The following is a 12,559-nucleotide window of genomic DNA, read 5'->3' on the forward strand; positions in this document are numbered from 1 at the left end:
GTGTTTGATTCAATATCAAAGAAGGAAAACACATGAGATTCAATAGAGAGAAGGTTGGCTTCAATCATACCATTGTATTGGGTTACTTCACATGCCAATAGGTTGATGAAATGGGAAGTTTTGTTATGTTGATTGACATGGATTGAGATTTTATCCACAGGTTGTATATATTGAAATCTTGATCATGCCACTTGAGAGGGTGAAATTTTTTGTTCCGCTCGCTAGTAGACATGTGAGATCCTCAATACAGACAATGAGCGATTGCAATTTCTTTCTTGTTGTATATTGAGAGGCTTGACACACCTCTTTGTTGTTTCACTTCCTTTGTGGCTTCCTCCTCTATACCAAAACCTATGTTTCTCCTTGTGTCGAAATTGAAACCTAGCTTCCTCTAGTGCCAGCTCATTTGTAGCGACTCTTTTTCTAGCACCATGTCACATGAATTTTCTGCACTCTAGGTACATTTTCTTGTCTCCTATTCCTCTTCCTCTTTCTCCTCCCCTTTCTCTTCCTTTGACGCTAGTGCCCCCTTCTCATTTGACATAACCTCCCATATTGATAGCTCCTACTTGTCGTCTTCTTTTCCCTCTGACATTGATGCTCCTTTTCTCCTCCTTTGACACATCTCACATATTTCTATTTCTCTTCCTTTGACACTGACACCCCCTTCTACTTCAGCACTCCAACATCGATATTAGTATTGACGACACCTCCTTGAGCCCGTTGAGGACCAAACCCCAACTTGGCTTGAGATTTTAATCCTTGATATATATATATATAAAATAAAATTCATTTAAATTGGTAAGAGGCTAGTTGTGACGTGATTTGATTCATTTACAGCACTAATCACTCTTCTTCTGATCAAAACTTGGAAAGAAACAAAGTGAGCCACAAAAGCTACTATTGAAATACTTAACGTGTCAGTTTAAATGGAAATTTGGGTAAGCATATTTGAGAGCAGTAGGATTAACATTCCTAATGTTCTTTATTCATGAGTTTGATCCCTCTGCTAGAGTTCTGTTTTGGACTACCTAACATAAGTACTTCGAGACTTAACAGATATATGTCTTGAGACTTTTAAATCAACACTGACATAGAATATTATGTTTGGCTTGTTATGGTGGATCAAGTTGGGAAAATGAGAAGCTGATGCAGTAGGATTAACATTTCTAATGTCCTTTATTCAAGAGTTAGATCCCTTTTCTAGCATAATACTAGGTCTATTTTTGACTACCTAACATAGGTAATTCATGACTTAATGACAGATATATGTCCTTAGACTTTTTAATCAATACCAACATAGAATGTTACATTTGGCTTGTAATGGTGGATCAAGTTGGGCAAATGAGAAGCTTATTATAGTTACATACTATGTAGCCTCAAACTGAAAGAACAATTATCCCTTGTGTACTAATAAGTTTATGTATTTTTATAAGATGTTGCAAATGAATGATATTATTCCCCTTCAACTCCAACTTGGTATATGAATAAATTCCATTCTCCTCCCATCGCAGCCACTCACCTATCTCTGTCTTCTCTTGCTATAGTACCACAATGAGTTAGTGTATTGACAATAAAGATGAATAATGTAGACAATATTTAACTACCATTGTCTTCTCTCATGGGTTTTCTTCCAACTTGAAGAAGAGAAGCTTATTACTTAGGGCTTCCAATTTGTTTAGTGTCATCGTAACATGGTTTGAAATCTCTTATCATGTCAAATTGAACAGTTGAAATGTATCTTTCAATAAATTACCGAAACTTGATACCTCTCAGCAAAGACAATGTCTCCTCCTTCTTGATCTCCTTTCTCCTTTAATTGTCAATCCATTACCGACACTATGCATTAGAACGTCGGCATGATACCAAAACAATATCATTCCAATTAAAAAAAAAAATCAAAACTCCTACGTCTCAAGATTTTGAATCTTGCATCTTAATTGTGTCATAAGCATGTTGTGTCATTAGGTTAATCTAAACCTATATATGAGATAACATAAAATCATGATTTGAAATGTCATTCCATGCCACCCAAAATAGGCGGTATTTACCGTTCTAACATTAGATTGACTAGGACAGGCATCGATACCCTATCAACACTGCGACCGCGAGTCCTTTGTGACTTCTCGGCGACATCGCAAGGTCGCGGAGGGTGTTGTGACCCCGCGACAACCCTTCAAGGAGGCAAGGAGGGTGTAGTGGCCCGTCGCACCCTAGATCGTGGAGGGTGCGCGACCATTCGTGGGGTCGTAACACTTGCTGTTGTGATTTTTGTTTTAAGGCTATTATTTTTTTTATTTTTAAATAGATATTTTTAATTATAAATAAATGATTAATTATATATAATAATTATAAATATAATATATTATTAATAGTAGTTATAAAATATTAAAAATTATTTTAATATTTTAAAATAATTTTAAAAATGAATGAAATAATTATTATATTTTAATATATATTGAAAATTGAATGTGAATTTAAAATAATCTATTTTTTTCTTCCAAAATATAATTCTTAAACATTTCGAATAAATTTTTAAAAATTTAAAAATACATTCAAAGAATAATTTAAAATTTCAAATAATTTTAGATTTAGTTTTAAATTTTGAGAATTGCTTATTTTTTAAAATATTTTTTATAAAAAATTATTAGACATTGTCTTATAAGAAAATATTGAAATATAAACTCAATACCTCAAAATATAACATTAATAGTGAGCATATTAAATAGAAGTTTCTTTGGTAAGGGACAATTAGACATTGAAAGGATTGTGCAAATTCATGTATACCGATCTTGGGTGTTTTCTCTGATCTGATGTTTCGTCAGACATGAGGACCTCCTCAAGATCGGTTTTTGTGCTTTGATTCATGCTATAAAAATTTACTTATCCAAAAAAAAGTAAGCATATTTAATAATTAAATATTAATAAAATTAATATACACTTATATTTAAAAATTAACAAAAGTATCGAAACTATATCAATACAGTACAATATGGTACCGAAACTGTATCGTTTCGGTTTAATATGGATCAAAATTTTAAACCATGCATAGAATAATTATATTTTCAAAAAAAAACTTATGAGATGTATCTCTAAGAAGAATTAAGTTTCTAAAGAATTAAGTTGTTTGATATAAAAAATAATATTTTTTAAAATGCAATATCTTTATAAATGTGTTGCCATGTGACCAAAAGGTCACGGGCTGCCCTTTTTAATATCTTTATAAATGTGTCAATTCGTGTTAACCTGTTTATATATTTGGGTTGTGTCATCCCACTTTTGGATTTTGTCTCAGTTAATTGTATTTGGGGTAAGGTTACTTATTACCCCTTCTGTGTCCTTTTCCCTTATAGCTTATATAGAGGATGTCTTTTATTTAAATCCTAACTCTAGGTCTTCTAACCCTATACCACTCTTTACATTGGTGTGCCAATCATGTCCAATGAGCTATCAATTTTTTTTTGTGAATTCGAAGCTATTGCCACTTGTTTTCTAGATACAATTCATCTTTACCATTCCAATTTTGTTCTTATTTAACATACATCTCTTTTCTCATGTATTTACATGGAAATATCTTCTTAGATTTTTCTTTAGGCAGAAAGGATTTGTCTTATCAAACTTGCATGAATTATACTTGACTTATCAATTGTATAATTTCTTATATTACTCAATTATTATGTTCCATTCTACTACTAAAGACAACTAAGTTTGTTTCAATAATTGCCTTGTCAGACACTTGGATTTGCACCCCATATACTGGTATCTGAGTGGCATAGTTCATAAGAAAGAAAGGTTTTGCATTTATAAATTGTATAAAGAAGCCTGTTCTTTGCCAAGATGTTCGAACCATGAATTGCACACCTCAACAAGTGAGATGAATGGACTTCTTATCATCTTGTTAATCTTTACTAACCAAATTTATGCAAGTAAACAATAAAATGAGAACTTTTTGGTTGGCAAATTTTTGATGTTGAATGATTCTATTGGAAGTGTCTGTAACCAACTATTAGTTGATGATACTGTCCTCAATTTGGTGGATGCTTGATCAAAGCTTGTTCATATTGCACATAATACTCCTACTCATGGTTTGAAATCTTGTATGATGTTGAGTGAAATTGTTATATTATTTCGATAAATTACCAAAACTCGATAGTGTCAATGTCTCCTTCTGCTTCATCTCTTTCCTCCAACCATTGATTTTCCACCGACACCATGCATCTAAATCTCGACACGATATCGAAACACAATCATTTCAATTAAAGATCGAAACTTCAGCACAATTTGAAATTTTAAACCTTGCTCCTCCTACTGCTCTTGTTGCAACCAATTAGTCTACATCATTTCCAAAACAGTCACATAAGCCTTTCATGTAGCTATGTCAATTTATATAGTGAGAGATCACATTGCATCTACTTGTGGTAACATGTGGATTATACTGGCTAAATCAATTCTTGGCTTGTTAAGAATTCAATTAAACTAGTTTTAGCCATGTAGTGCCACCTTAATGATTTCTAAGGTGAACATGTAAATTGTTCTCTTATATTGATTTCTATATCATATATGGACTTTAGGTTCACATTGAAAATATTTAATAGTGAGATATGGATTGTTTATGATAATTAATCTCAATTTGGTAAAGTAAAGATGTGAAATTTTATTAATTGCTTTGGTTAATTAACTTGATGTAAATAGAATTTAAATTTAACAATATTAGACGTAGTAAGACAATTGTTAAGATTGAAGATAACGAGTTACTACATGTAACTGAGAGTTTTAAGTATTTATGATCGTTTTGCAAAAGGATGGAGAGGTTGAGAGATGTCTTATATAGAATACAAATAAAATGATTGAAATGGAGGAAAATGTCAGATGTTCTTTATGATTGTAAAGTCTCTTTAAAATATAAAGGGAAATTTTACAAAACAACGGTTAGACCTATCATGTTATATAAAGTTGAATGTTGGGCTATGATTCTAGCTCAAGAGCAGAAAATGAGAGTTGGAGAGATGATGATGTTAAGGTGGATATGCAAACATAAAAGGTTGGACATGATAAAAAATGAGAATGCTAGAGAGAAAGTGAGAGTTGTGCTTATTGAGGGAAAACTTCGAGAGATACGTTTAAGATGGTACAAACATATAATTAGACGATCAATAAATGCTTTAGTTAGATGATGTCAAACTATGACAATATGCACATTAAACGAGGAAGAGATAGACCAAAGAAGACTTGGTTAACAACAATAAAATAAGATAAAATTACATTTTCAGTCCTGTAACTTGCATCTTTTTCAATTTTAGTCCTGTTATGAGTTAATTTACGTTCTTAGTCTTGTAACTTGTAATATTTTCCAATTTCAGTCATTTTCCCTCCAAAATTGAAATTTTTCAACGGAAAATATCTAGTTTGTGGTTGGAATATAAAAAGCACATGAGTCATAAAAAATCAAAATCCCCAAATTCAATTTACAATTCATCATTTTCCGTTGAAAAATTTCAATTTTAGAGGAAAAAGGACTGAAATTGGAAAATATTACAAGTTACAGGACAAAATGTAAATTGACTCATAACAGGACTAAAATTGAAAAAAATATAAATTACAGGACTAAAAACGTAATTTTCTCTTTATTTAAATATAGATGATGAAATAGTTAGAGATAGATCCCAATAACGTAGGAGGATTCATATAACTTATCCCATCTAGCGGGATAAAGCTTGTTTATTGTTGTTTTCTTTATAGAGTTACAACTAATTATCAACTTCTGTATTTATTTTCACACAAGTGAAGGATTGTGCTATTGTTAATTCTTTTCTTTGAGATTTATGAATATCAACATAATCAAATTGTAGTTTCTCTAAAATTATGTATAATTTCACTATTTTTTTGCATACTTTAGGAGGATCAGTTGTTAAAGGAGAACAATAGAATCTGCAAGCAAGTTACATTTCTTTTATCGCCAGGTAAGAAATAATTCTTTTTTAGTCATTACATCTTCAACCTACTTAGTCATATGGGCATTTGTCAATTATTTACAGGCAATTCAACTGCAGTGGATTTAGTAGTTTCTCTGCAATGTTCTCTAAACATGCTTGAAGGAGACACAGGGTATCTAATACTTTTTCTGTCACTTAAAAATTAATTGTAAAAAGAGAAAAAGAATATTACCATCATAAAATTTATGATGTTTTTATAAGATCGATATAGCATTATGCTGCTAATGGTGTTTCTAATGGTATTGCAACTTGTTTCTAATGTGAGTGATGAGTGTTAAAAATGTCATCCATGTCTTATGAATCACTCACATGGGGAAAGAGGTTATGAGCTGCTGGGACATGACCCAAGAGAAATACTTGGTTTATGTATGACTTTTTCATGTTCAGATCATCTGAATTGATAATGTATCTGAGATCCTCAAAAGTTTATCATCTGATTCTTCTTTTCTTTACTAATTACTCTTTAGTTATTTGAATCATCCATTGCCTATCTTTGATAATCATTCTTGAAGCTTTGTCTTGACAGTTGTGCTCTTTGGCCTTCAAGTCTATTCTTATCAGAGTTTATACTTTCTTTCCAAGAAATTTTCTCAAACCGATTTTGCTTTGAGGTAATATTTGTTGATATGTTTTTGTCCTAACATAAAGTCCCTGATTAATTATTTTGTGGTTTTTTCAAAGCTGTAGATTGGCTCTGGTGTTGGTTTGGTTGGGATTACTCTTCTGCATGCTGGAGCTTCGAAGGTAAATTTCTAGGATTTTCCTTCTAGGTTCAATTCTTATATGTTTCTTTAGAATTACTTTTTGTTTGTGTCAATTCTATTGTGAAGTGTTTTTTGGGGCATAGGACACATGCTGTTGAACATATCTTAGATGAATTTTCATGTGTTTATGTAACTTTCCATTTTTGAATTATTAGAGTATATTTGTTGGTGCATCCTTGATTTCTGTACAAGAGTAACTTTAAGTATCATGAATATATTATCTTTTTGTTTACACGTTGACACTTGTCTCTTGTCCTCTTCAATCAAGCTCAAGCAATTGTGTATATAGAAATGCAATTAATTTGTTTTTTTGTTACAATTCTAGTTATCAAATGAGTTATCTTTAAGAATTTATAATTTGTTAAAGGTTAGAGCAAACTTACTCTTAAATATTTGTAACTCATAGAAGCTAGAAGGGAACTATTCATAAGAAATTGATAATTCGTGTAACATTTTCTATCGTATCATAATAGATTCCATGGAAAATTGAACATAATAAATAAAGACTTTTAGATTATAGTTTCAGGAACTCATTGCTTACCACTATGTGGTTTGAAATATTGTACTTGTTAGGTAGATCTAGTTTGAAATTCTCACTATGAAAGATTTCCTTCGAGAGAGGTTGAGAAACTTTGTACACAATCTCTTCTACAAATAAGTTAAGAAGATATTACCAGACCTAAGCATTAGAGGCCTTAGAATGAGTACAGAGAAGTGAATAGTTGCGGTGTATGAGTTTAGTATTTGAGTCCCCCTTGCACCCCTATTTATAGTAAAAAGGGTGCATTCAAACAGAGGATAAGATAGCTCATTCGGTAGCTTCCAATTGGAGTGAGTCAACTGAACTGTAACAGTCAATTGGATTGTCAACTAACTGAATCGATCGATTTGACCGTTGGACAAGATAAGCTTGTTATACCAGCTAGTTGAGTCAATTGAATATGGTTGAATCAATTGGATCCTAGTGGATTCTACTGAAGATAACAATCGTTGGCAGATAAACCTGTGATCTTATCCAACCTAGTTGACTGTCGAGTGGGATGCAAGATTTAGTGGACTGAATTATAGCCACTGAGTGATAACATTATTAAATCAATGAGAGACCTAGTCTAAGCTTGAGCACGAGATTTTAGTTGTCCAACGAATCGATTCAACATCCCGGTTGACTAAGATAACCTTCCGTCGACTCAATCTCCAATTTTGCTTAACTTACACATCGTAAGCTGTCAAAAACCTCCAAGATCAAGATCATGCTTAGACTATGACTAGGAACTCATGTTCCTCTATGGAAGGCTTTCAATTAAGTCTATCTAACTCGAAATCATGAACCCAAAGATTATAAGTTACACGATCTCTCACAACTCACTGTCTTGTAGTTGTCCCTCGAATGCACCAAGTCTATGGCCTTCTCCATATAACATCTTTCACTATTACCTACGAACTCAACCTCTTACAACTCCTGTTATCGAACTTGTTCTAATCCTCTCATCCTGTGGCCCTAGGATGTCTCATATCATCCTTCTCCGAACGAATTTCTTAAGCCTTAAACCGAACCAACTTGGCCGTGTTAAGTCAACTTCACAACCTAGATGTTGGTGAGGAAGATAATGGTGATGATGCTTTTGAGAAATTGTATTATCTTAATCTCAACCTAGACATTCTTAGACATCTCAATCCCAAGGACAACCACACAGCTTTTGCAATCTCTACTCAAGAGAAAGGAAAAGACTAAACTCTTGCTTTCAAGGTAAAGGTTTAATTGATGATAGCCAAAATTCACTCAATGCAATTGATGAACAAGAATATGATGAGAGTGATGAAACATTATCGTCTTCTGCCGCTAAAGTCTAATGGAAAGTTCTTAATGATAATAATGATGTTGATAGTACTGCAACTATTGATAGGTTATGATAGTTGAGATGCCCTTAGTGGTAGTGAAACTTATGTTCCCTCTACTTCAACACCTAAGCCTTGAACATATACACAAAATTACGTACATGCAACCTAAGATGATAATTATGACTAAAGTTATTAAAAATCAGTATCAGTCTCGATATAAGGGTGACAGACAAAATGAAGCTCATGATTATCAAGATATGAAGAAGAGTTTAGTGCGATTTATTCTAATCTAGCTTCATCGTACTTTCAGTCTTCTTGTATAGTTTTGATGCATTATATATTCATCATATTAGAGCTCGGGGACACGTGTATCCATGCCTTTACTAGTTTTGATTCTAGTTATGTCAGTCTAAGTCTAACTTGTAGAGGTGAATTTAGGCATGTTGATGTACATATGGAGAAATCAATATGAGAATAACATGTCCATGATTATTTAATTTGGGTGTTTGAAAGTATAAGGTTGATATTACAAGGATCTTGCAAAAACCTATGCTTTTATATGATACATGATATTTCTTTTGGTACTAGCAAGGCAATAAGTGCTTCAGTAAACTTATCCTAATTATTTGTGTAAATTTTAATTCCACGTAACATTGTATCAATTTTTTTTAAAAGATAAATGTGGTTATTTATCTTTGTCTAAAAATGCCAAGTTGTTCAACATCTGAAAGTTTAAATAAAGCCGGTATAACATCAACAATAATATAGGAAATAGTTTTTTTAAATGAAAAATATAAAGGAAACAGTTATTCATTCATGAATTAATATATTTTACAATATATGCAATATAATATGGTATGGGGATCAATACCTTACATCTCCACTATTTTTGAAAATTGAGGATAAAAAATGAGAACATTAGAGAGAAAGTCAGGCTTACACTTGAAAAAAAATTTTTCGAGAGATACATTTAAGATGATATTGACATATACTTAAGCGACTAATAAACATCCCAGTTAGGCGATACGAGGTATGACAATAACTCAAATGGTAGAGAGCTCAATACGCGAGAGGTATGGGGATCAATACCCCACATCTCCACTATTTTTGAAAAGAAATAAATATAAATATTAAAGTGAAAGTCGAATTGCACCTATTGAGAGAAAACTCCGAGAGACACGTTTAAGATGATATGAATATGTACTGCTAAGATTTAAATTCTCGACACGTGCCGAGGTTTTGGTCCCAGACTGGAATGATACAGCTTCGATACCGTATTGTGCCGTGCCGATACGGTTTAGATATATATATATATATATATATATATATATAAGTTGCATAGTAATTTTATGTAACTTGATAGCATATCTTTATCAAAACTTCCGAAATAAAGGATAGTTAATTTAAAATATTTACTAAGCTTAAAAAGTATGTTAATATTCATGATTCCAAATCTTAAATTGACTCTAAGATTAAAAATAAATAAATTATAATCTATAATAATTATTTAAATTGACACAAAAATCCTAATTTATATATAATAATTATATAAATTATTTATTTATTTATATAATATATATTTATATAATTATAGTTTATAAATATTCTAAATAATATATATTAAATATTATAGTTTATATATATAGTTTATATTGCATTTTAAAATCAAATTTATTTACAAAATTTATATATTTTTAATTTTTTTAATAATTAAATTTTTATACTTAATTATAAATTTTATAATCTATTTTTAATTTATAAAAATAATTTAAAATTTGATTTTAAAATTATTTTAAATTCTATAACTATATATTATATAAATTATTTTTCCTTTATTTTTTTATATTTTTAATAAAAATAATAAAATTATATATTATAATTATATTAATTAATTAACCATTTATTTAATTAATTATTAATTTATATAATATATAATTTTAATTCATATAATAATTAATTAGAAATTATATATAATATAATAATTTTAATTAAAACTTTTAATAAAATCCAACTTTTCCTCATCGATTTGTGATCGGCCTCTCCTCCCCTTCGCGTTTTTTCTCACCGTTGCTCACCGTCGCCTCGCCTCACCTTGCTGCAGCCTAGTGTCGTCGTCGTTAATCTCTCATCGGATGCTTCCAGATCTTGATTCCTTCTCCCTTCTCTCTTCTTCCTTTAGTTGCGCACGTGATTCACGCGATGATGACACACCCGAAATTGTCGCCATTGCTGTGCCGGTCCCATATCGAAATTGTAAAAACCATCCGTATCGGGTGACACGACTCAAGATTGACTTAGGTAACAAATAAATGTCCCTGCTAGCTCATGTGTGGTCATGATAAATACGTACATTTATCGAAGAAGTGGAAGACTTAAAAATACTTGGTTAGTAATAATAAAATAAAATAAAATTTATTTAAATATAGATGAAGATATAGGATAGAACCCAATGGGTATGAGGATCCATATAGTCAACCCCACTTAAAGGGATAAAGGCTTGGTTGTTGTTGTTACATGCAATATATTAATAAATTAAAGCTATTTTCTCTTCATTCCCTCACTTACATCCTCTTGTCCCCTCAATGTAAAATAGGAGATCTAATTTTATCTATATTCTTAAATCAAATTTTATATATTCTCAAAATGCAAACATTAATAATTTAAAGCTAAAACATGCAAATATATGTAACATAAGTAATGCCCATGATCAACAAAACTCTAAACTTATGACAATTTGGATTCATTGTATATCTAATAATGTAAAAACTGGAGCTCAATCTACAATTCTAGATGCAAATTGGCAAACTGCAATGATATTTCAAGTGATTAAGAGTATTTCATTATGTGCAATAATAACATAAGTATAATTTTTAAATTTTATTTCTTATTGATAGATATTGTAAAAGATTCAATAGGCACTAAACATCTCATGAGGTAATGTTGAAACCAAGGTTTGAAGTGCCGAAAATTTTTTAAAAAAATAAAAAATTCTAATAAATTATATTTATATTCTAATAATTTATTATTATTATTTTTTTGCTGTTTAATTTATATTTTAATTTTTTTTACCATTTTAAATATATAAGATTTAAATTAATAATTAATTAAATGAATAAACAATTAATCTATATAATTATGATGTATCAATTTTAATTCGAATAATTAATACATCTGAGACCGAAACCTCGGCACGGGTCGAAATTTTAAACCTTGGTTGAAACATCAATTCATTAGTCAACATCTGAAAAATATAAACTCATTAGTTCATTAATGAGCATCTATAGTAATAAAATATTAGTAAAAAAAGATTTTTAATTAATATACACTTTTAAAAAAAAAAAAAGTACTAAGACTTTATCAACATGACATGAAATGATACCAAAATTGTCATTCAGGTTAGATATCAAAACGCATGCCTTGAAATTTTAAACCTTAGTTAGAATTGCAGACAAAATGGACAAATACGAGAAACAAATGTTCAACTTTCATGTGGCTATTATGATGGCTAAAGAAGTGACGCTGAGCGATTAAGTATTGTTAATGAGCACTAGCCAGGTATGTCTTGCTGAGTAGGCAATCTGCAAGTCAAGCAACAGGATGGTATGATAATGAGAGCTAATGTGACAAGTTGAGGAGGGAGCTAAGTGCAAAGAAAATGATAGAAATGAGGAAAGATTGGTGAAGGTGTGAATGTGGAACTTTCAGGCTGCCTATTTATGATCGTTAGCGGAGTTAGAGTTTGCTAAGATAGCTGGGAAGATGAATGTGGAAATTTCAGGTTGCCTATTTATGATCATTAGCAGAGTTAGGGTTTGCTAAGGTGGCTGGGAAGGTCATGATGAAGACCATGACCACAGGCAGTGGCAAGCAAGGAGATGGTATTGGTGGGAAAAGGAGATGATGGAAGAAGGAAAATGAAAAAGAAAGGAATGTAGGAGGATCAACTATACACTAATAGAAATT

General features: G+C 31.0%; 1 protein-coding gene across 3 annotated transcripts in view; it reads left to right on the top strand.

Moving 5' to 3' along the window:
- Positions 1–12,559, top strand: part of LOC121989282 (putative uncharacterized protein DDB_G0277003) — a 28,282-nt gene that overhangs the window by 10,671 nt on the left and 5,052 nt on the right. For all 3 annotated transcript variants that reach the window (XM_042543221.1, XM_042543222.1, XM_042543223.1), the window contains exons 4-7: positions 5,897–5,960; positions 6,036–6,105; positions 6,520–6,604; positions 6,681–6,737. In XM_042543221.1, the coding sequence (XP_042399155.1) occupies positions 5,897–5,960; positions 6,036–6,105; positions 6,520–6,604; positions 6,681–6,737 (276 nt within the window). The remainder of the gene's footprint in view (positions 1–5,896; positions 5,961–6,035; positions 6,106–6,519; positions 6,605–6,680; positions 6,738–12,559) is intronic.

The sequence above is a fragment of the Zingiber officinale genome, chromosome 6B, assembly GCF_018446385.1.
Source record: "Zingiber officinale cultivar Zhangliang chromosome 6B, Zo_v1.1, whole genome shotgun sequence".
Taxonomy (NCBI): Eukaryota; Viridiplantae; Streptophyta; class Magnoliopsida; order Zingiberales; family Zingiberaceae; genus Zingiber; species Zingiber officinale.